The 23,746-nt window shown below is 44.8% G+C and overlaps 1 protein-coding gene across 1 annotated transcript in view; it reads left to right on the forward strand.

Moving 5' to 3' along the window:
* The first annotated feature begins 369 nt into the window (after positions 1-369).
* SEC14L2 (SEC14 like lipid binding 2) overlaps positions 370-23,746 on the forward strand; it is an 85,375-nt gene continuing 61,998 nt past the window's right edge. The window contains exons 1-2 of the mRNA XM_040352039.1: positions 370-522; positions 21,489-21,570. Of these exons, the coding sequence (XP_040207973.1) occupies positions 469-522; positions 21,489-21,570 (136 nt within the window). The 5' untranslated portion in view covers positions 370-468. The remainder of the gene's footprint in view (positions 523-21,488; positions 21,571-23,746) is intronic.

Below are 23,746 nucleotides of genomic sequence, written 5' to 3' on the forward strand. Positions count from 1 at the left end.
ACCCCCCATTAACACTGTGTTGGTGGGGGTCGGTGGAATCAAGTTATTTTCTTTCCTTCAGCCTGCTGTTAAAGGAAATAAAATTGCTTCAGTTGGACTGAATCCAATCTAAAGCAAGTCTTTGATTGATTACAGATTGTTTTGATCGCACATCGATTGGATAATATAAATAAAGCGTGTATGGCCACCATTAGACCAATCTGAAACTCCCAAGTGCTGGACACTGAATACAAAGGGTTACAGTCACAGACACCCCAGCAGCACTGGGGACATGAGGGAGACTCTGACTTGCTGATCCTGTGACTTGTCGCTTTAAGAAGAAGAAGAGGGGCTGGCTGTGGTGCGGGGGGCGGAGCCTGCGGCTTGTCATATAATAACACCGGGAGGACTGAAGAGCCGAGTGTGACAGTGACACACCTTCCGGGTACACATACAGAGGAGCTGAGCGGACCAGGGCCGGCTACGAGGATGAGTGGAAGAGTCGGGGACCTCAGTCCTAAACAAGAAGAGGCCTTAGCCAAGGTGAGAGCCTGCTGCTATGCCTCATACACACCATTCATCTACTCTACTGTATGACAGTGTGCACAGTCTATTCATCACTGCACTGCCAGGGTCATATCCGCATTATTACTCACCCACATCACCCAACTCGATTACCCTCACTCACTGCATCTGGCATGGTACCAGCCTGATCCAGCTTCTCCTCCACCCCTACATCTTCACTGCCCTGCATGGTACCAGCCTGACCCAGCTTTTCCTCCACCCCTACATATTCACTGCCCTGCATGGTACCAGCCTGACCCAGCTTCATCTTCACTGCCCTGCATGGTACCAGCCTGACCCAGCTTCATCTTCACTGCCCTGCATGGTACCAGCCAGACCCAGCTTCATCTTCACTGCCCTGCATGGTACCAGCCTGACCCAGCTTTTCCTCCACCCCTACATCTTCACTGCCCTGCATGATACCAGCCAGACCCATCTACCCCTCCACCCCTACATCTTCACTGCCCTGCATGGTACCAGCCTGACCCAGCTTCATCTTCACTGCCCTGCATGGTACCAGCCAGACCCAGCTTCATCTTCACTGCCCTGCATGGTACCAGCCTGACCCAGATTTTCCTCCACCCCTACATCTTCACTTTCCTGCATGGTACCAGCCATACCCATCTACCCCTCCACCCCTACATCTTCACTGCCCTGCATGGTACCCGTCAGACCCAGCTACTCCTCCACCCCTACATCTTCACTGCCCTGCATGGTACCAGTCAGACCCATCTACCCCTCCACCCCTACATCTTCACTGCCCTGCATTGTACCAGCCAGACCCAGCTTCTCCTCCACCCCTACATCTTCACTGCCCTGCATGGTACCAGCCAGACCCAGCTTCTCCTCCACCCCTACATCTTCACTGCCCTGCATGGTACCAGCCTGACCCAGCTTTTCCTCCACCCCTACATCTTCACTGCCCTGCATGGTACCAGCCTGACCCAGCTTCATCTTCACTGCCCTGCATGGTACCAGTCAGACCCAGCTTCATCTTCACTGCCCTGCATGGTACCAGCCTGACCCAGCTTCATCTTCACTGCCCTGCATGGTACCAGCCAGACCCAGCTTCATCTTCACTGCCCTGCATGGTACCAGCCTGACCCAGCTTTTCCTCCACCCCTACATCTTCACTTTCCTGCATGGTACCAGCCAGACCCATTTACCCCTCCACCCCTACATCTTCACTGCCCTGCATGGTACCCGTCAGACCCAGCTACTCCTCCACCCCTACATCTTCACTGCCCTGTATGGTACCAGTCAGACCCATCTACCCCTCCACCCCTACATCTTCACTGCCCTGCATTGTACCAGCCAGACCCAGCTTCTCCTCCACCCCTACATCTTCACTGCCCTGCATGGTACCAGCCAGACCCAGCTTCTCCTCCACCCCTACATCTTCACTGCCCTGCATGGTACCAGCCAGACCCAGCTTCATCTTCACTGCCCTGCATGGTACCAGCCTGACCCAGCTTCATCTTCACTGCCCTGCATGGTACCAGCCTGACCCAGCTTCATCTTCACTGCCCTGCATGGTACCAGCCAGACCCAGCTTCTCCTCCACCCCTACATCTTCACTGCCCTGCATGGTACCAGCCTGACCCAGCTTCATCTTCACTGCCTTGCGTGGTACCAGCCAGACCCAGCTTCATCTTCACTGCGCTGCATGGTACCAGCCTGACCCAGCTTTTCCTCCACCCCTACATCTTCACTGCCCTGCATGGTACCAGCCAGACCCATCTACCCCTCCACCCCTACATCTTCACTGCCCTGCATGGTACCAGTCAGACCCAGCTACATCTCCACCCAAACATCTTCACTGCCCTGCATGGTACCAGTCAGACCCATCTACCCCTCCACCCCTACATCTTCACTGCCCTGCATTGTACCAGCCAGACCCAGCTTCTCCTCCACCCCTACATCTTCACTGCCCTGCATGGTACCAGCCTGACCCAGCTTCATCTTCACTGCCCTGCATGGTACCAGCCAGACCCAGCTTCTCCTCCACCCCTACATCTTCACTGCCCTGCATGATACCAGCCAGACCCAGCTTCTCCTCCACCCCTACATCTTCACTGCCCTGCATGATACCAGCCAGACCCAGCTTCTCCTCCACCCCTACATCTTCACTGCCCTGCATGATACCAGCCAGACCCAGCTTCTCCTCCACCCCTACATCTTCACTGCCCTGCATGGTACCAGACAGACCACAGCTACTCCCCCACATCCTTCACCCCCCTACATCTCCTCACACCCAGGACTCCTCTATTATTATGTGTGCTGGTATGATCACTGGAATCTGTCTGCTAATCCCTATTGCGTGACACCTAGGGTGTGTAATAACAAGACTGCAAGACACAACACAATACTTCTTAACCCTTCCACCCCTGGAGAATTCTACCATAGAAAGAATGGGCTTCATTGCTTAGACACTTGTCATGTTATCGTCCCATCACAGATCCATGATGGGTGTCATAGAATAACACTGCTCATCGCACTGCCCCATGTAATTATCTATCTAATATCTATTCATCCCTCTACCTGTCTATTTAACATCTATCTATCTATCTATCTATCTATCTATCTATCTATCTATCTATCTATCTATCTATCTATCTATCTATCTATATCTATCGCTAATCTATCTATCTGTCTATTTATCTATCTATCTATCGCTTATCTATCTACGATCTATTCATTCCTATACCTGTCTATTATTATTAGCATTATTATTATTATTATTATTATTATTCAGGATTTATATAGCGCCAACAGTTTACACAGCACTTTACAGCATGAGGGTATGAATGAATGAATGAATGAAAAACTTATAAAGCGCGGCGCATGCGAACTGAATCGCTTCTGGGCGCTAGTTGTTCGTGTCTCATGACATCAAAAGAGCAGAGTTTTGATTCGTCTTCTGAAAGTCAGGTGGTTTTCCTCCAACCGAATGCTGGTTGGTAAAGCGTTCCATAGTCTAGGACCCTGAAAAGCAAACCTTCTTTCTCCTTTGGACTTGTATTTGGTTTTTGGTACCCTGACCAGATTTTGGTCGGTGGATCGCAGAACGCGATTCGAATTGTGAGGTTCTATCTTGTCGCAAAGATATTGCGGAGCCTTCCCATGGATGCACTTATGTGTCAGGCAGAGTGCTTTAAATGCAATTCTGTCTTTTACTGGCAGCCAGTGAAGGGTTCTCAACGAAGGTGAGATTGATTCCCATTTTTTTTTCCCAGTCACAAGTCTGGCGGCCGTATTTTGTACGACTTGCAGACGAGAGATTTGGTACTTTGGGAGTCCGAGGTAAAGGGCATTTGCATAGTCCAGTCTGGAATTCACGATTGTTCCCACCACGACTGCTACGTCTTCTTTGGGGATAAATGGAATAAGTCTGCGTAGTAGGCGCAACAGATGGTGCGCTCCGCTGACTACTGACCCTATTTGTGCGTCCATTGTCATGAAGGTGTCGAAGATGACCCCGAGACTTTTGACTTTGGAGCTAGGGGTGATGATTTGGCCCAGAATGGGCGGGGGTGTCCAGGTTGTTGCCAGTTGACTCTTTCGGCTGGCGTGAAACATAAGGAGTTCTGTTTTTGAACTGTTGAGTTTAAGATAACTCTTAGTCATCCAGTTTTCTATCAAAGAGAGACATTTCTCTAAACTGAGATGATGATCCTTTTTGTTGCAGATGCGAAAATACAGTTGCGTATCGTCTGCATAAGAGTGATAGAGTAGTTCTTGGCTACTGATAATATCAAAGAGAGGGCGAAGATAGATGTTGAAAAGCACCGGTGACAGGGGGGATCCTTGGGGGACTCCACATGACACCGTGCGCTTTTCCGACGTGAAACAACCCAATTTAACTGTTTGTGATCGGTTTTCAAGAAAGGAAGAAAACCATGGTAAATCACCTTCTGCGACTTCTGCTACCTTGGCTAGTCGCATCAGTAACAGTTTGTGGTCTACCGTGTCAAAGGCTGCGCTTAGGTCCAGCAGAATCAGGAGACAAGATTCTCCTTCGTCTGCGGCCTCGAGGGCATCGTCCCATATTTTGAGTAAGGCCGTTTCTGTCCCGTGTCCGGGACGGAAGCCTGATTGTAATGGATCCAGTAGATTGTGGGTATCTAGATGCTGTTGCAGCTGTTGTACCACTACTTTCTCCATTATCTTGGAGAGAACATTTAGGCCTGTTATGGGACGGCGGTGAGTTGGGTCCTTGGGATCCAGGTTAGGTTTTTTCAAGATGGGCTGGATTGTGCCCTCTTTCAACAGGGATGGCACTGTGCCTTCCTTAAATGACTGGTTTATAAGCTGTGTGATGGGTGGTGCCAGGATGTCGGCACATTCCTTCAGCAGTTTGGTGGGGATGATATCATTGGGCGATGTGCTGTTCCGCAAAGCACCAATGATATTTTTTGTGGTATCGATGGAGATCGGTTCCAGAGTGAACTTTGTTGATTGTAGAGCGTTTCTGTGGGTGTTTTGTGGTTGATTGACGGTGGGGTTGAGGGGGGTATTGTTTTGCATGATGCTTTCCCGGATTCTTTCAATTTTGTTGATGAAGAAATCCGATAGTTCATTGCAGAACTCTTGGGTGTCTGAGTTGGGGACTTCAAGACATCCTGGGTTCATGGTCTGGGTGACCATCTTGAAGAGTTCGCGGGGGCGGTTTAGGGCGCTGTTAATCGCCATAGAAAAATGATGTTTCTTGGCTTTGAAGATTTCTTTATGATATCGTGTTGTTATTGCCTTGTAGATGATGAGGTTATCCTCTGCAGGACTTCTTTTCCAGGCGGCTTCCGCCCTTCTGCGCTCTTGCTTCAGAAGCGACAGCTGGTTGTTGAACCAGCCGGACTTTCTTTTTCGGATGCAGGCTTTGCGTTTCGGTGCTACTAAATCGGCTGACTGTAGCAGGGCTGCGTTTATGGCATCCAGTGTATCTGCGGCTGTTTGATGTGGATGGATTGTTTTGATTCTGTTTCCCAAGGTAGATTTGAAGAGTTCCGAATGGAGCTTCTTCTGAGATCTAGCCCAGTGTATTGTCACCGGCTTGGGTACTTTTATCACTGGGGGAATTTTGGAGATTATGAAATTAATTGCATGGTGGTCTGTCCATGGCAATGGTTCATTTTCTAAAATGCTTATTTTCAGATTTTGTCTGAAAATTAGGTCGAGTGTGTGACCTGAAGCATGTGTTGGCCCGCATATAAGTTGCTGTAGCCCTAATCCCTCCAGGTGATCAATGCAGGCGTCCGCAATGGGATCCTGTGCGGAGTTGGCCCACAGATTAAAGTCCCCGAGCAGCAAAAGGTGTTTGCTGTTAAGGGTATAAGTGGATATAAACTCCGTTAATGATGGCAAAAACTGCGATTTTGGCCCAGGTGGCCTATAGCAGAGGAGAATGTGAACAGTCTCCTGGAGGGAAGTTTGAAGTTGAAGAGTAAGGGTTTCCATGAATGGAAGAGGATTTTGAAGGGCTGGCTTAGTGATTGTAATGCGATTCTTGTGGATCACCGCCAGGCCTCCTCCTCTTTGCCCTATTCTGTTTTCCGTTATAATGCGATAGTTTTCTGGCACCAATTCTCCGAGAATGGTGTTGCAGTCGTCTGAGAGCCAGCTTTCTGTAATAAAGAGGCAGTCTAGATCGTTTTGTAGTAAGAAATCGTGGATTTCTAATCGGTGTTTTACTGCCGATCTTGTGTTGATCAAAGCACATGATATGTGCTCGAGCTGGGTTAAATAGTTAAAATTTTTGATGGTCGATCGAATCTCAAAAGTTGCTCTATTTTTAAGGCCTTTTTGGTGACGGCTGGTAATGCTGTTGCGAATTGTCTCAGACCCCGAATAGAGTGCGCAGAGTATCGCAGATTAGCCATTGTCGCCAGTCACATTGTCATCAGTCTTTCCTAATTGCGGCGGCCGCGAATGAGGCCTGGTCTGGCGCGGATGCGGGAAGAGCCGCGAGACGCCGGACGTGATGGGTGGAAGACTGTCCAAGTGAGCCGTCACTCGTTGAGTCTTCTCTCCCCGATTGGTCCAGAGGAAGGCGAAAAACCCCAGGCGTGCTGTGCCAATCTGCAGCGATCGGGGGAAAAAATTCCTTCCTGACCCCTTAACGGCGATCGGTGCAATCCTGGATCAATTGGCTAGGGGGGTGTGGTGGACCCTGCCTGGCTGCACTATCCCTGGGGAGAGCCGACTCGTTTGAGAGCGTCCTGCTCTCACTATCCCTGGGGTGAGCAGACTAAGATGAGAACGTCTGCTGCACCGCTGAATCTATATAGCAAGAGTTCCAACTTTATTAGCTGCAAGCTTGTTCTGGATCAGTGATTGAAAAAAATAATGAAGACTCCTGTCTTACCTCCTGTTTCAAACTCCTGGTTTTTAACTCGCACTTTTGATCAAAGAATGCACTTCTGATCAGAGAGTCCACATGTGAAGCCACCATCAACTGGGAGCCAGCTCCTCTGGGAGCTTGTACAGCCACTTTAATACTCACCTGTGAAGACCTGTGAACAAACACACACCTGTGAACAATTAAACCCTCCCCTTAATTAGCAGAAAGGAAAAAGAAAAAAAAGCTGTTTTAAAAGTGTCAGAGAAAAAGAGGGGAAAAAACAAATCTGCAAGCAGAAGCAAATGATAGCCAAATCCTGGTTTTTAACTCGCACTTTTGATCAAAGAATGCACTTCTGATCAGAGAGTCCACATGTGAAGCCACCATCAACTGGGAGCCAGCCAGGGTAGACAGTACAATTACGATACACTTGAATATAATAGGAATCAGAAGGCCCTGCTTGTTAGAGCTTTATCTGTAGGAGGGAGTTTCAATAGATACAATGGGTAATAACTGTGGGGGGTGAGTTGAAGGAGAAAAATAAATGTAGCGTTAGGTGGGGGCCAGACAAGCTTCTCTGAAGAAATTCAATTTCAGGCATCGTCTGAAAGTGGACAGAGTAGCAGATAGTGGGACAGATTGGGGTAGACAGTTCCAGAGGATGGGAGAGGCTCTGGAGAAGTCCTGGAGGTGAGCATGGGAAGAGGGGACAAGGGATCTAGAGAGCAGGAGGTCTTGGGAGGAACGAAGAATGATTAGGATGGTATTTTGAGACTTGGTTAGTGATGTAGCTGGGGGCCAAGTTGTGGATGGCTTTGTAAGTTATTGTTAGTATCTTAAATTGTATTTGTTGGGTGAGTGGAAGACATCTATCTGTCTCTATCTATCTATCATTCTATAGTTCTATCTATCAATATATACAGTATATTTAAAGCGGGAGTTCACCCAATGATGTTTTCTTTTTCTCTTTTCCCCTTAGATTCCTGCTCGTTTTGTCTAGGGGAATCGGCTAGTTGTTTTAAAATATGAGCTGTACTTACCCGTTTTCGAGATGCATCTTCTCCGTCGCTTCCGGGTATGGGTCTTCGGGAGCGGGCGTTCCTTCTTGATTGACATTCTTCCGAGAGGCTTCCGACGGTCGCATCCATCGCGTCACTAGTAGCCGAAAGAAGCCGAACGTCGGTGCGGCTCTATACTGCGCCTGCGCACCGACGTTCGGCTTCTTTCGGAAAATCATGACGCGGTGGATGCAACCGTCGGAAGCCCAGTCCCGCAGCCCATACCCGGAAGCGGCGAAGATGCATCTCGTAAACGGTAAGTAATGCTCATATTTTAAAACAACTAGCCGATTCCCCTAGACAAAACGAGCATCCATCTAAGGGGAAAAAGTTTTATGTACGGGTGAACCCCCGCTTTAATATCTCTCTCTCTCTCTCCCTCTTTCTCTCTGTCTATGTAATTTATTTATCTCTATACCTAACAACTTAAATATCTATCTATCTAATATAAAAAAGCAGCACACTGATCATCCGAATACAGAACAATGAATACTTTAACTAAAATAGGCACACTATTCCTTTTAACAAAAATCGCAAGAAAATACATCACCACTACTACATGTATTCAATATAGTGAAAACGGTTTTATGAAACACAAAAAATATATGTAATATAAGTTCAATGTAAAACAACTCAGGTGCAAGTCCCAGTTTAAGAGGAATCCTTGAATAAACAAACTAATTTTGTTCCTGTGATAGTGGTGAAGTGCCCAAAAGTGCCCTACACACAAGTGTCCACTTCCAAGTGCCCCCTGGTGCTCACACTCCTTACTGTATATATAGGATCTCAAGTTATACAGTGTCTTTAAACAGTTTTCATACTTGTTTTATATTTAATAGAATTAAAAAAAAAGTGGGGAAACTTTTTGAAGAACCCTGGTAAGAGATCAATAGTACATAATTGCCATGCAGCTCTAATGTTCGCAGATTCTAGGGTGACTTGGCATCTCACATCAAACTCATAATGGAGCAAAGAAGGAGCAGAGATACAAATCCTGTAGAGTAGTATTTAAGATCGCAATTACATTTATCATAAATACCACTCACATAAGATGCATAGAGACCAGTGTGTACAACAAAAGCACCACTGCTTGTCCACCCGTGTGTGTGATGACGTCACAACACCACTTAACGGACATTGTCAGAGGTAGAGGACTCTTTCCCTGACGATGTCCGTTCAGTGATGAAAGCTAATCTTCAAGGATTACCATAGGAAATGACTGCTTCTTGACGAGATTCCCGTTTGTGTGTACGAGGCTTTCAGGTTTCTCGTCAGGAACTCTGGCCAGAATCTCGACGAGAAAATAAGAGAACCTGCGCTCTTTTTTTCTCGCCGAGATTCTTCTCGGCCTGTTTCCCGACGAGAAAAACCCACGCATGCTCGAATTGACTTTGACGCATGCGCGGTACCTTCTACGAAATAGGTAGGGTGAAGCAAGATGGCGGCGACGGCATCGAATGTGTCGTACGCGATGACGTCACCACGTTCTTTCCTTTCAAGAGAACCGCGGTTCTTTTGAAACGAGAGTCTGTACACTCGGACGGCAAGAGATTCTTGCCAAGAATCTCTTCAGGGAAAATAACGTTTTTTTCCTGACGAGATTCTTGCCCATGTGTACGAGGCCTAAGGGCCTGCCTGATTGCATACAAATTTAAACTCTTAAGGTTTGACCTCCATATGATATGGTTTTGGTAAATCTGAAGGAAAAAATATACAGAAAATGTAATAGTGTGTATCCAGCTAATATTGATTGTGATGATGTTTAAAAGTTAGCTATCAAGAAATGATGTAAGAAACAATTCTAAATGATAGCATGTCACATTCTTAATAATGTAGCTGTGTAGAAATTGTAAATTTGTCCTACTTGCATAACATTACCCTTGTACTTTTATATGGGCCAAACTTGCTCAGGAAAACCAATAGTGTGAAAAGGGTTAAAACTTTCCGAAATCTTTTATCGTTTTTTCTTTTTGTCTATGACCCAGTCGCATGCATTATAATCATGACACAGTCATATTGAAGCCACCACTGTATTGTATGATATGGGTAAGCTGGGTGTTATCCAATAGTTAATACAACTCATTTATCTAATCAGGTTCATAGAGCAAAGCAGAGACCTTGACTGCTTAAGGCCACGGTGTTTATGACCTTAGTGCCATCATACACCTGATACGTTAGTCACATGGCTTTTGATGATAGTAAGAGACCTAGACAAATAGCACTCTGTTAACTTTCACCAAAAACTCTGACAAGCTGACTGAACTGCATTTAGGAATAAGTGAACACTTGTGAATGAGGGTTAATGAGAATGCATATAACATTTTTAGAATGCCAAACTTAAACGAGTTCTATGGTCACAACATGCACCAGCATCATCATGGTAATAACAATCCAATATAAACTTACTGGAGAGATCTCCTTTCGTGTTGTGAGTTCTGCCTGTCTGCTGGCCACCTCTTTCCACAACTTCCTGGTTTCCCAGCATGATTTGCAGCGTCTCCTCTGCTGTTTACTTTTCATTTCTAAGGACTACATATCCCATGGTACCTTGCTGCCTGCAAGCAGTGATTCCTGTACTGACTCCGCATACTTGAAACTCCTCCTCATAGCACCTCTGTAGTTTAGATTAGATAGGCTCTGTGAAATGTGTGACACAGCAGTGCCTATCGACAGGGCACAGTGAACAAGCATCATAGACGTCAAAGAAGTAAATGTGTGAGGATTACAAACTTCAAGATCTTTCAGATTACATAATAGGAGTAGGCTAGAAATAATTGAAATGCAATGTGGAAATTAAAATATGATTTTACATTATTACCATAGATACACTTTAAAAGAGAAGTACAGGGTTTCTTAATTAAAAAAAAAAAAAAAACTTACCTAGGTGGATGCAGCATCGGTCCAATGCATCTGTCCTCTTCCGGCTCTAAGGCTGAGAACTGAGCGATCAAACACTGCCTATCGCTTGGTTCTCAGAGCTTCCTGAGCATAGAGCTGCTGACTGTCAGTCACCGTCTCTCTGCTCTGCCTCCCCCCTCTTGCTCACTGGAGTGCTGGGCTGTGGAGGGGGCAGGAGCCGGGTGTTAAGCCAGGTGCTGGTCTAGGCATGCGGGTGGATCCTGACCACATGGTCACAATCTTTCCAGATCCTGGACCAGCTCTGTGATGTCAGCAGACAGCGGGCTTCATCTGCACTCCTTTGATCCAAAGGAGAAGTACAGCCAAGCAAGCTTTGCTGGGCTTCTCCTTTAAGCCAAAGTGTTTTTTGGGGGAAATCACAAGGGAATGATCACATGGGGAAGATCACAAGCTCTCCTATACCAAAGCAATGGCTTCCATTTGATTGGTGAGTATACTTGGCTGGTGGATAAGCGAACAGAAGAGACCCTCACTTTTCTTTTCTTTTAACAAAACACATTTCCTACAATTCATAAAGAATGTCATAGACCACAGGTGTCAATCTGGCGGCCCTCCATCTGTTGCGGAACTACAAGTCCCATAAGGCCCCGTACACACGACCGAACATGTCCGCTGAAACTGGTCCGCGGACCAGTTTCCGCAGAGATGTTCGGTCGTGTGTACGGCCGACCGGACAATTTTCCGGCGGATCGGACAGGTTTCCAGCGGACAAATGTTTCTTAGCATGCTAAGAAACATGTCCGCTGGAAGCCTGTCCGTCGGACATGTTCGGTCGTCTGTACAGACTCACCGGACATGTCTGCTCGGCCGAAAGCCCTCGCATGCGTCGAAGTGATTTGACGCATGCGTGGAAGCATTGACCTTCCAGGGCCGCGCACGTCGCCGCGTCATCGTCGGCGCGGCAACGTCACCGCGTATCGTGTCCGTGCGGATTTCTGTTTGATGGTGTGTACAACCATCAGACCGAAATCTCCGAGCGGACATGTCCGCGGACCGTTTTCATCGGACATGTCCCCTCGTGTGTACGGGGCCTAAGGCATTGCAAGGCTAACAGTTACAAGCATGACTCTCAAAGGCAGAGGCATGACGAGACTTGTAGTTCCACAACAGCTGGAGAGACACCAATTTGACACCGCTGTCATAGACACTCTTAAGGATTCTGTTGCACCTGCACTCCACAAATATTGTTGTTTGCAACAGATTCATGCTAGGAGCAGGTATATAAATTTGTTGCAAGAGGCAGGCAGCACTAAGGCTGGAATTCCCTTAATGCAGCTCTGTAATGCTAAACCTGATAAACTTACAGGCTTCATGTTGTCCCCTGCTTGGTGACTGCTCATCACACAGCCAGGCACGGAGGTGGAGAGGTTTTGTTGTAAGGTGGGTGGAGCCTGTTAGAGGAACTCTGATACTGGTTCCCCACCAGGTCCAGCTTCCCTGTGACTGACAACAGAAGGCAGTGGGTGGATTTCACAGCTGCTGCTGGACTGAATAGCGGCTATGGAATCAGCCCACTGCCGTATGCTGTCGATCAGATGGGAGGCGGTCCTAATGGGGAACTCTGAGAGGCTAGGTCCCCCTCAGGTCCACCAGCCTTGTGATTGACTGTGGACACCAGTGGGCAGATTTCATAGCTGCAATTCAGTCTAATAGCTGCTATAGGATTCACCCACTGCCTTTCACCCTCAATCACAAGTCTAGCAGACCTGATGGGGCAGGATCTGGGCACAGTATAAGTCCAGCCCTCTGACATTGGTTTCTAGCAAGCTGGTGCCTGTGTTCTAGCAATGAATAAGGCAAATACACAATAATATAGTTGATAGATCGACTTGTGTACAACCAGCTAGCCCATACGTGGATCGAAGTTTGGCTGGTCTTTGCTGAACCAGCTGAATTTCAATCCATGTATGCCCAACTTTAGGCATCACCCCTTGAGGTACAATGAGTAGGTGGCACTGAGGGTGAAGTGTCCATAACAGATACTATCTCCTCAGTGGGTGTTAAGTGCTGTTTATGTTTAGCTCCCGGGCCATACAGCATCATTGATTGTTGTGGCTCTGGCAGCTTTCTGCACCATACCAACTAGTGATATTGTGTGGCCTAAAATTTCTGTGGGACCAAAAATCAGAGAAGAGAGTCACCAGGAGAGGAAAACGGGCATCCAGTATAGTATGATCAACTGGAAAATACATTCAGTTTCTACACAGGGCGTAGATCTTGTAATTTTTACAATAGATATTACAGGCCTTAACTAAAAAACAAAACAAATGAGCTGATTTACTAAAGGAGTTGAGAATCTCAACAATTGTGCGACTACTTATTTCAGTTGTCCAGTTATGTAAAAAAAACTGTACATGCTTGAGTATTCAAAGCGAACAGGAATTAGCTTTTTCTTTACATTTTTTCAAGTAAGAAATACAAAAGTACAGACAAATGGTAGGCAAATATAGCTCAGACCAGTATATCAAAAAGAATAGAGATACACCATGGAAATCTCCACATGTGGAGACCAAATATATTCAGACAAGCTCAAAGATGGAATAGTTCCCAGGCATATCACCAAATGGACTACTTGTAACCAAATATCCTCTAAATAGGAGCATGTAGAGAGTATTGGGTGAGGGAAGGTGGTGAGATAGTCCAGGAAGGGCTATTAACAGCAAGAATTGGAATAAATAGAGGGGTCTCAAGGATTCCCCAATGAACCCTGAAACTCCAGTGGAATAATGTGGGCAGGGAGGACTATACCGGTACTTGATAATTAGGTTCAAAAGCCTGAATAGTTCATGTTTAAGAAAATATTTATTAACAAATAAACATTAAAGACAAGAGTAAAATTACATAACATAAAAACATTACAGAGATACAAACTTGACCACAATCAGGTCATCGGTTGTGCAATCCCCATTTAACAGACGGGGTAAAGTATCGGTGAGAAAATTTAAATCATGAGACCAGCAGTCTCGAGTCTCGACTAGTTTCGCTTTCGCTTCGTCAGGAGACGGTCTAAAAACATAACATAGAACAAACATCAGGCATTTAAAAAACAACACAATTGTTATTAATAACTAGAGGCACAAGGTCCCTTGTTCCCAGAGAGAGGGTCCCAGTTGGACGGTAAGTGCACGTGAACTAAGACCAAGTCTAGTGGAACAGACCTGGATAATAAAACAATACATAATAAATTGATTGCGTGTGTGAGTCTAAGTTATCAGGGAGCTTCTGCAAAGTGCAGAGTACATGCAGTGATGTGAGTCAGAGGGGAAAGAGGAGGGGGGGGGGGGGAAGGGGGAGGGGAGAAGGAGAGGGAAAAAGTGGGGTTGGGGAAAAAAAAGGAAAAAAATATGGTGAACAAATATATATTAAGGCTGTAGCCTATAAGAGGAACTAAGTCCAGATAGGATCCTAAAAAGGAGTGCATATACAGTACAAGTGCTTAAAGAACATAGTAGAAAACACCCAGGGGGTAGGTGAATCGAATGAGGTTGAAAGAGATAAAAAGGAAGAGGCAAGGGGGGGGAAGGAAAAGCGAGAGGAAAGTAAAAAAACAGGGAAGGGAAATGGAAGGGGATGGGGAAACCGGGGGGGGGGTGGAAAAAGGAAGGGGAAAGGGGGAGAGAAGGGTAGAGGAAAGGGAGGGAAGAGGGGAAAAGAAGGGGGGGGGGAAAGGGGGGAGGAAAGGGGGGAAAAAGGGGGGGGGGAAAAGGGGGGAATGGGAAATGAAGGAGGGGGAGGAGGGGCAGGGATTTTGGGACAAGAGGGGGGGGGGACACAGTGGAGTGAAAGGGAGGGAAGGGAAAAGGGGGGGATGAAGGGAGGGACGGGGTGGGGGGGGGGAGAAGAAAACAAAACATCGGGATACGTGCTGTGAGGCCTTAGCCGAAGGGTGCCATAACAAGCGTGGTAAAAATAAGAATAGAAAGTAACCACAAGGTACACCGTATGGTGTATAATATGAAAGCAAGGTGTGCCAAAGAGGGAGAGATCATTAAACCCAGATCCCAAAAGAAGACAATATAAGGTCTAACATAATATTGATACCTGTGTGCCCAATTGGGCATTAAAGTGTTGAGGGGGTTATGGGTCCCAGGACATAAAAGTCCTGTAGATAGAGTAGATGCTCGCAGAAATGGCCAGGTAAAGAAGGCCAATGCAGAGGGCTGGTAATAGATCAGTTACCAGTCAGTGGAAATAACCAACAAGCGAGCCTAAAAATAAATAGTGATAGTAAGAAGTCAATTTGTATAATCTTAAAATAAAAAGGTTTAATCATATTCTAACAGCAAGAATTGGTTGATCGGTGTCATACAACCGACATATACATCATCCAACATATACAGTAGTTACCAAAGCGCCCAGTTCCCTCCATAATGACCACCACTACATGACGGACGACAAGAAAGTCCCTTCTCCTTTTTAGGACTATAAAATATAATAAGCATTTTCAAGTTAGAGAGATAGTAGAAAAAGAAGAATAATGGGGAGGATATTTGCTTACCCAGTGCCAACCCCCCAGGAGCAGCATTAACAAGAAGTCACATTGAAGGCTGTAGATATCGTATCCACGATGACTTAACACTGTCAAAGTGTTGTTTTTAGACCTGGTGCCCACTAGCGATTTCTTTTATGCAACATTATCCAGTCAAGTTTGCGTTTAGCTACATTAATATCTACTACATGGCTTTTCCAAGAGGTAGCTAGCTATCTTTGCTGCCAGAAATATATAACATATTAACAATTGGGTGTGCTTAGGAACACCCTCTACAGCAATGGTTCTCAATCTGTCTAGTGCCGTGACCCCTTGATAAAATTTCCCATGTTGTGGGACCCCCAACAGTAAAATTATTTTCGTAGCGTGGGTTGTCAGCACCCAAGGCAAGACAAGAAATTTGTGCCCCTAACCTAGGGACATTTAGCGCTGACCGAGCCCCTTCCACTTGTACAGTATTAAACCCCTTATGGTACTTTTTAGGATGTACCACTCTTTCTCTGTGTTCTCCTTTCTTTCCCTTTTGTCTCTCTCTATCATAATTTCTTGTTTTTTTTTCCCCCATCCATCCCTCTCTCTAGATGTCTTTCTTGTTCTTTCTCCTATTCTTTCTCTCCCTTTGGCTCTGTTCCTCGCCCTCTTTTCCTCTTCCTTCCATGTATTCTCTATTGTTATTCCTTCTCTTACTCCTTGGTGGTGAGGGGATGGGATGAGTGGCAGTGCTGGGGGGAGTTCTGATCAGCCAACTTAGGTGCTCTTTATCAAGGTCATCTGCTGATCTGAGAATTGTAGAGGGGACTCTTAACCTGCCTGGCGGTATTCCCGAGCGTGACTTGGGGTGGGTTTTTCATGTTGCGATCGGTAACCCCGAGTCACGCTCGGGCTAGCTATGCAGAGCCTGCAGCGTGCGCTGGCTTACCTTGTCCTGGATCCAGCGATGTCACCGCGCTGTGTGAGCGAGCGGGACCTCGCTCGATTCACACAGCGTCCTCCTGTGCCGCCGATCTCCGTTCCCTGCGACGTTACGACGCACGGGAGCGGAGAACAGCGCCAAATTCAAAAACGTAAACAAACACTATACATACAGTATACTGTAATCTTATAGATTACAGTACTGTATGTAAAAAATACACACCCCTTGTTCCTAGTGGTCTGCCCAGTGCCCTGCATGTACTTTTATATAATAAAAACTGTTCTTTCTGTCTGCAAACTGTAGATTGTCCATAGCAACCAAAAGTGTCCCTTTATGTCAAAAATAGTTTTAGATCAGCTAAAAAACAGGGATAATAAATTATAATCACTTGCAGAATTGTGCGATAGCGATTTGTGGGAAAATTCGTCATAAAAAAAAAAAATAATGACAGCGACAATTTTGCAACTGAGAAAATTTCAGTGATTTTGATTAGATTAAATTATTGAATAATTTTTATTAGAATTATATTATTATTTGTTATAATTATTTATAATTATTTATTATATTATAATTTATAATTTTGTTTTTTTAAAAATGTCATACCCGGGATGCCTATTAGATTCTTGTTTGGTCAGATTTAAGTGAGTTATTTCTAAAAATTACAGGCCTACAATATAAAACGCCAAATTTCCTTGCAAATAATTGTACCGCTTTTGGTACGTAATTCCAGACAGAATCATACCGCCAGGGAGGTTAATGCAACTATAATCACAGGTAGTGTTATTCACTGTGTCTCCGACTTCGTGGTGTCTCGTAGCAGTGACACCTATGCCGAAATCAGCCCCTCCCACTTCACATTCTCACTAGTCAACTGACCTCTAGTCTCTGCCCCCCACCCATGCAGTGAACTGAATGGGCGGCTGCGGGCTGCAGGAACAGCCCAGCTGAGAGTCCCCAAAAAGGCTGGGAGAGTGGTGCGGGCTTCAGGAACGGCCCAGGATTCGGTGACCCCTGGCAAATCATCATTCGATCCCCCAGGTTGAGAACCACTGCTCTACAGGCTTGTTTAAGAGTGCTGTACATGGGTTTTAGGTACGTATTGACAGAATAAATCAGAGCGGGCATCCTAATCCAAAAGCTCATAACTCTGGAACAAGTCCACCATGTATGGAACATGGTTTTCACCTGACCGCAGTCCTAAAAGATAATGGGGAGAAACTTTTTAGATAACCTGTCAGGTACTAAGTACCAGTGTGACATAACTTTAAGGAATTTGCTTTGGATGATTGGATAAATTAAAGTGGGGGTTCTCCCTAAAAACAATTTTTTTCTAGCATGTCATTCAGCATAGTAGCGTGAGCTACAGTATGCCTTTATATATTTTTTTGGCGCCGTACTCACTGTGTAATCGCGTACTAAAGTTTCCGGGGAATGGGCGTTCCTATTCAGAGGGCTCGTGATTGACGACCGGCTATGGCGCGTCACGCTTCACGGAAATAGCCGAAATAGGTGTTTGCTCTTCACGGCGCCTGCGCAGTCAGCTCCGATGTCTGTGCGCAGGCGCCGTATAGCGCCAGGAAGAGCCGAGACCTACTCCGGCTATCTTCGGGGAGCGTGACGTGCCATAGCCGGCCGTCAATCATCTTCCCTCTGGATAGGAACGCCCATTCCCCGCGGGGAGTCGGAATCTTCACTATAGGATTACACAGTGAGTACGGGGCAAAAAAAATAAATAAAGGCATACTGTATATATAATATAAAGTATATAATGCTATAATGTTGTTACTGAGGGTGAACCACCGCTTTAAGTAAATATTCACCCAATTTTTGTGTAAAGATTCTCAATCCCTTAAGTGAATCAGCTTCAATGGCTGTTTTAAGATATCTTGACCATAAAAACCCATACTTGCCCATTCTCTATATATGGTAGTGTCAGGTCTGATTCATTTCTTTGCGAATACATCCTTCAACCTTTGTTTTGCCTATCTCAGTTGATGATTTCCGATGGAATTTTCAGTCGGAATTCCGTTCAAGCTGTTTTGCATACACACTGTCGGACCAAATTCCGACCATCCAAAACGCGGTGACGTAAAACACTACGACGAGCTGAGAAAAATGAAGTTCAATGCTTCCGAGCATGCGTCGACTTGATTCTGAGCATGTGTGTTTTTTTTCTCCGTCGGAGTTCCACACAGACGATCTGAATTTTCGATTTCTTTTCATCGGAAAAAAATAAAACATGTTCTATTTCTAAACTCGGTCGGAATATCCGATGAAAAAATTCCGTCTGACTTTTTTCATCAGAAATTCCGATTGTGTGTACAAGGCACAACTGAGTATAAGAAAGAAGAGAGGAGCCTCTAAGTGTAGCAATATGGTTACAATTAATGAAGGTACAACATTTAGCAACTTATTGCTACACTTAGAGGCGCCTCTCTTCTCTTTTATACCCTGTAAAAAAATGCTTTGCTATACAAGTGCTTTGGATTACAAGCATATTATGCTCGCAAACCAAGGTTTTACTGTATATAAAGTGGGTAGACTCGATGGACTACTCAGTCTTTTTCTGCCGTCACTTTTGTATGTTTCTATGAGCACTTCCCATCATGCAGCAGAGCCTAATTATCATGGTGCCAGTAGACCACCTGACTGTTATAGCAAGGGTGGGGGTCCTATGGGTGTCACCCCAGTTTAATGGATCCCTGTAACAAGTCAAAGTAGTTATAATATTAAGGTGACCAGATTTTTAAAATGAAATCCGGGGACATATTTCTTTTAGTAATGGCGGCAATCCGCGACTCCGCGGCCCATCGCCGTCCGCCTCACAGCCTGTCAAGTCTTACTCTCTGGGCCCCCGGCTACTACTGGGTGGGGAGCGGAGGAAGATCACTCTGCCAGGGAAGGCAAGGAGATAAGCAAGCATGTGGCTGGCCAGGACTTAACTGAAGAAATTATCCCTCTGCTCCGAACAGCACATGATCATCAGAAAGGGGCACAGATAATGGAAAAAAATCACCCTCCTAAGCTAGTAGGAGCGGCGGAGCAGAGGTGTGTAATTCCGATTTTTTGTTTCTAATTCTGTCTTTGAAATTTCCCCAGCCCCTGTTCAAATCCAATCCAGGGACAGACTTGGTCCTGGGACAGTGTCCTCAATTCGTGACTGTCCCCGGAAACCGGGGATGTCTGGTCACCCTATATAATATAGAAGATTCTTTGTACATAATTCAGTTTAGAACTGTTTTTCTACTGTCAGGGCAGATTTTCTCTGTCAAAATGAGATGCCAGTTTTATTCTTTGTACACGAAAGATCGTCTCTTTGTGTTTTACTGAAGCGCCTATTTATCATGTCAAAACCAAGTCAATTCTAATTAATGTCAAAATAATAACATGTTTATAATGCTCATTGTAATATTCTTTTTCATCAACTATCAGTATGCCTCATAGATTATAGGGTTACTAAAGGTCAAACTAAGAAGCTCTGAGGTGTTTCCAGTTCATTTATGCAGTTGGTGCTCTGGAGACCTTCTAAAATCTATATATCTGTGAGGGCAGTCAAATGTGGATGCATAATGCATAATGATGCAACCATCGAAGGCACTAAGATCGGGAGGCCCCATTTAGAAAGATAGTCCCAAAATAGATCCTGTAAGGTTTTCTAATCAACCTTATTATTAATTCCAAGAGGGGTCAAAATTGGGTAAGGTTTTCTAATCAGCGAGTCTTATCAGTTGTTCTGCTGACCAGCAGGTGGTTGTTTTTTTCATAAGGCCTCGTACACACGACTGAGGAACTCGACGGGCGAAACACATCGTTTTCCTCATCGAGTTCCTTGTTAGGCTGTCGAGGAACTCGACAAGCCAATTTTCTCCATTCCCGTCAAGGAAATAGAGAACATGCTCTCTTTTTGGCTCGTCGAGTTTCTCGACAGGTTCCTCGACGAAAATGTACACACGTCCGGTTTCCTCGGCAAAAAATATCTCCCAGCAAGTTTCTTGCTGGTTTTTGCCGAGAAACTCGGTCGTGTGTACGAGGCCTCAGACTCAGATATGAGATTGTTACCTGAGGAGACTGAAAACAATTGGAGCAAGCAACTGTCTTCTCAAATCTATTTATGCTGGTGTAAAGAGCTGTAGCATATCAATTCTTTCTATAACATATGTGTATATTTGCTGTGTAGTACACAAGATCAGAACATCGGATGAAAAATACTACTTTCGAGGCGATCATATAATAATCGAATGGTTAGTACACAGCTTTCGAGAGGCGATCAATGGCAGGTTAACCAAAATTAACCGAAGGGACAAGTGCAAAAAAATATCTTGTATGATACCAGATCGTACGATTTTCATTTGAAAAGTACATTATTCATTAAAAAAAAAATCGGAAGAGCAAGACCACACATGTTCGGAAACAAAAGAATACAACACATTACATCACTTTCCCAAAGTTGGATTCTGTCAGGCCTCGTACACACGACCGTTTTCCTCGACAAAATCCATCAAGAAACTTGGTGACAGAGCTTTTTTGCTGAGGAAAACGGTCGTGTGTATGTTTTTAGTCGAGAAAACTGTCGTGGATCTCGACGAGAAAAAAAGAGAACAAGTTTTATTTTTTCTCGCCGGGAGTCTCAATTTCCTTGTTGTGTTTCCTGTTGGGCTGGTTTACGACGAGAAACACGTTCGTGTGTATGCTTAGAAACCCGCGCATGCTCAGAATAAAGTATGAGACGGGAGCGTGCCTTCGGTAAAAGTAGGGTTTGTAATGGAGATAGCACATTCGTCAGGCGACTAAAAAAACGCAAATCGTCTCTCACCAAACTTTTACTTAACACGCAGTAACATGAGATTAGTAAAAGCAGCCCCAAGGGTGGCGCCAGTGGAATCGAACTTCCCCTTTATAGTGCCATTGTACGTGTTGTACGTCACCGCGTTTGAGAACAACGAGATTTTGTCTTGACAGTGTGTACGCAATGAAAGCTTGACAAGATTCTCGACAAGCCTGACAAGGAACTCATCGAGGAAAACGATGTTTCTTTTACGTCGAGTTTCTCGGTCGTGTGTAGGAGGCCTCATACGAGAATTTTCGTACATTTAGTAATTTCTTCATTTTCGTGCAAAATTAAAAACGGACGATCATTTGTCCGATATTCTCATTGTGTGTATAATAGTTGCATTATAAGTCAGAGTGTCACTTTAGGACGATTAATACATTTGACTCTTCTTTTCCCAGTTCCGTGAGAATGTAAAGGACCTTTTACCCAACCTCCCTCCATACTCTCAGGATGACTACTATCTGCTGCGATGGCTCCGAGGTGAGATCCTCCAAGTGGAACACCAGGCAGATATTAAAGAAAAATAAATAATCTATAAGTATTTTTTCTTTTTAATCCAAATGTATGTTTATGAATATAACTATTATAAATGCAGGAATCTGGCTTCATATTAGCTTCCTGTAACCTCCTGTCCTGCAGCATTCGGACTGAGAGTGAGAGATTGAGAGTATGTACTACAATTTAGGGCTCCTTTTCTTTGCACAGTGCTTAGTGCTGTCAGTCAAATACCAAGAACATGCATATAGGAGAGGGAGATGTGGGATCCGTGTTGTGCCACGCCACCATTGCCCACAGATTCATTCTTTAGCTGATTCCTGCTGAATCGGCAGAAATATGTTCCGTGGGCCTTGTTGGCACCACCCAGCTTGACATAAGTGGATTTCTCAATCCACTTTTGTCAGAGAAGCTGGACAAGAACTTCTTGACCAAACAGTGCCTTCATCCAATCAGGTGTGGGCAGCTCCAGTATTCTGACAGCTGTGAGTGCCATCTGTCAAAATACAATAGCCAGCATGCAGATTCATCCATCTATGCTGTTTAGAGTTGATGGGGTGTAAAGGGATTCCCCCATGGGCAAAATGAGAGATTGTGTATGGCCATCTTAAAGGGGTTGTAAAGATTCATTTTTTATTTTCTAAATAGATTACTGCTAGTGCATTGTTGGTCCATTACCTTTTCCTTCGATTTTCCTTCTAAGCCTCGTATACACGACCGAGAAACTCGACGGGCGAAACACATCGTTTTCCTCGTCGAGTTCCTTGTGAAGCCGTCGAGGAACTCGACAAGCCAATTTTCTCCATTCCGGTCAAGGAAATAGAGAACATGCTCTCTTTTTGGCTCGTCGAGTTTCTCAACAGTTTCCTCGACGAAAATGTACACACGACCGGTTTCCTCGGCAAAAAAATATCTCCCAGCAAGTTTCTTGCTGATTTTTGCCGAGAAACTTGGTCGTGTGTACGAGGCCTAAATGTTGTTTTTCTTTGTCTAAATTTCTCACTTCCTGTTCCTCAGTAAGCTTGCCCCCATAACCTGAGCTGTTCTGGCTGGGGGTTAGTCAGTGTGCTCACCCCCTACCTTGGGACCACATGCCTTTGGAGAGACGCTCTGAACACAGCATCTCCCCACAGGGATGTAGTCCCAAGGGAGAGGGTGAGCACACTGACTAACCCCCAGCCAGAATGGCTGAGATGATGGGGGCAAGCTTACCGGGGAGAAACAGGAAGTGAGAAAATTTAGACAAAGACAAAAAACATTTAGAAGGGAAATCGAAGGAAAAGGTAAGTGAACCAACAATGCACTAGCAGTAACCTATGTAGAAAATAAAAAAATAATCTTTACAACCCCTTTAAGGATGAGTGGGTGAGTCCTATCAACGTGACTTCTGGGGAAGAAAGTGTTGCACAGTTCACAGTGAAGATGCTAACAGCTATACAACAAATATGTGGTGGGTGCAATATAAATTTGCTGGAGTTTTGCTACTTTAAAAAAATATATATATGTATTGCTATTGGTTATAAATCAGTTCACATCTCAGTACAGTACTTTGCTCCCTGAAATATTGGCATAATAATAATGAAGATATGAGCAAACTGCCCCTCTTTTTCATCCTTATGTAGGCATTTTCACTGTCTTAGATGATAACCAAGCTGGCATTTTAGTATCACACATCTGACCTTTAGCTATATAATTGCAGCAATATCTCCCAGGATAACAAGTGTGCATATCAGATTGATTATATTACATGGAGATAATCATTTATCTTAGACTAATGCCAATGAAAACAAGTTCACCGATACAAAAAACTTCAAAGTACTAATCAACTAGTGATTAAAGTACATACAAATAGCCAATGATGGTTTTATTATAAATACTATTATCTTTGTTTCATTATTTTATCCTCAACTTTAAACCTTTTTTATCACAGATAATGGTTGCTGTTTTTCATTGATCATTTGTTGCTAACTTTTGTAAAGTAAAATCAATATTTCAGACATGATTCCCAACCTTATCAGTTTGGTGCTGCAGCTATCCCTTAAAGCGGGGTTCCAACCACAATTAGCCTTTTTTAAAAGTATGTCCTTTCATCATGCGTTTTTATAATATAAATCCGGTCACTTACTATTTTACAATCTGCCGCCGATCCACATAGTTATTC

The sequence above is a fragment of the Rana temporaria genome, chromosome 1, assembly GCF_905171775.1.
Source record: "Rana temporaria chromosome 1, aRanTem1.1, whole genome shotgun sequence".
In the NCBI taxonomy this organism is placed as follows: Eukaryota; Metazoa; Chordata; class Amphibia; order Anura; family Ranidae; genus Rana; species Rana temporaria.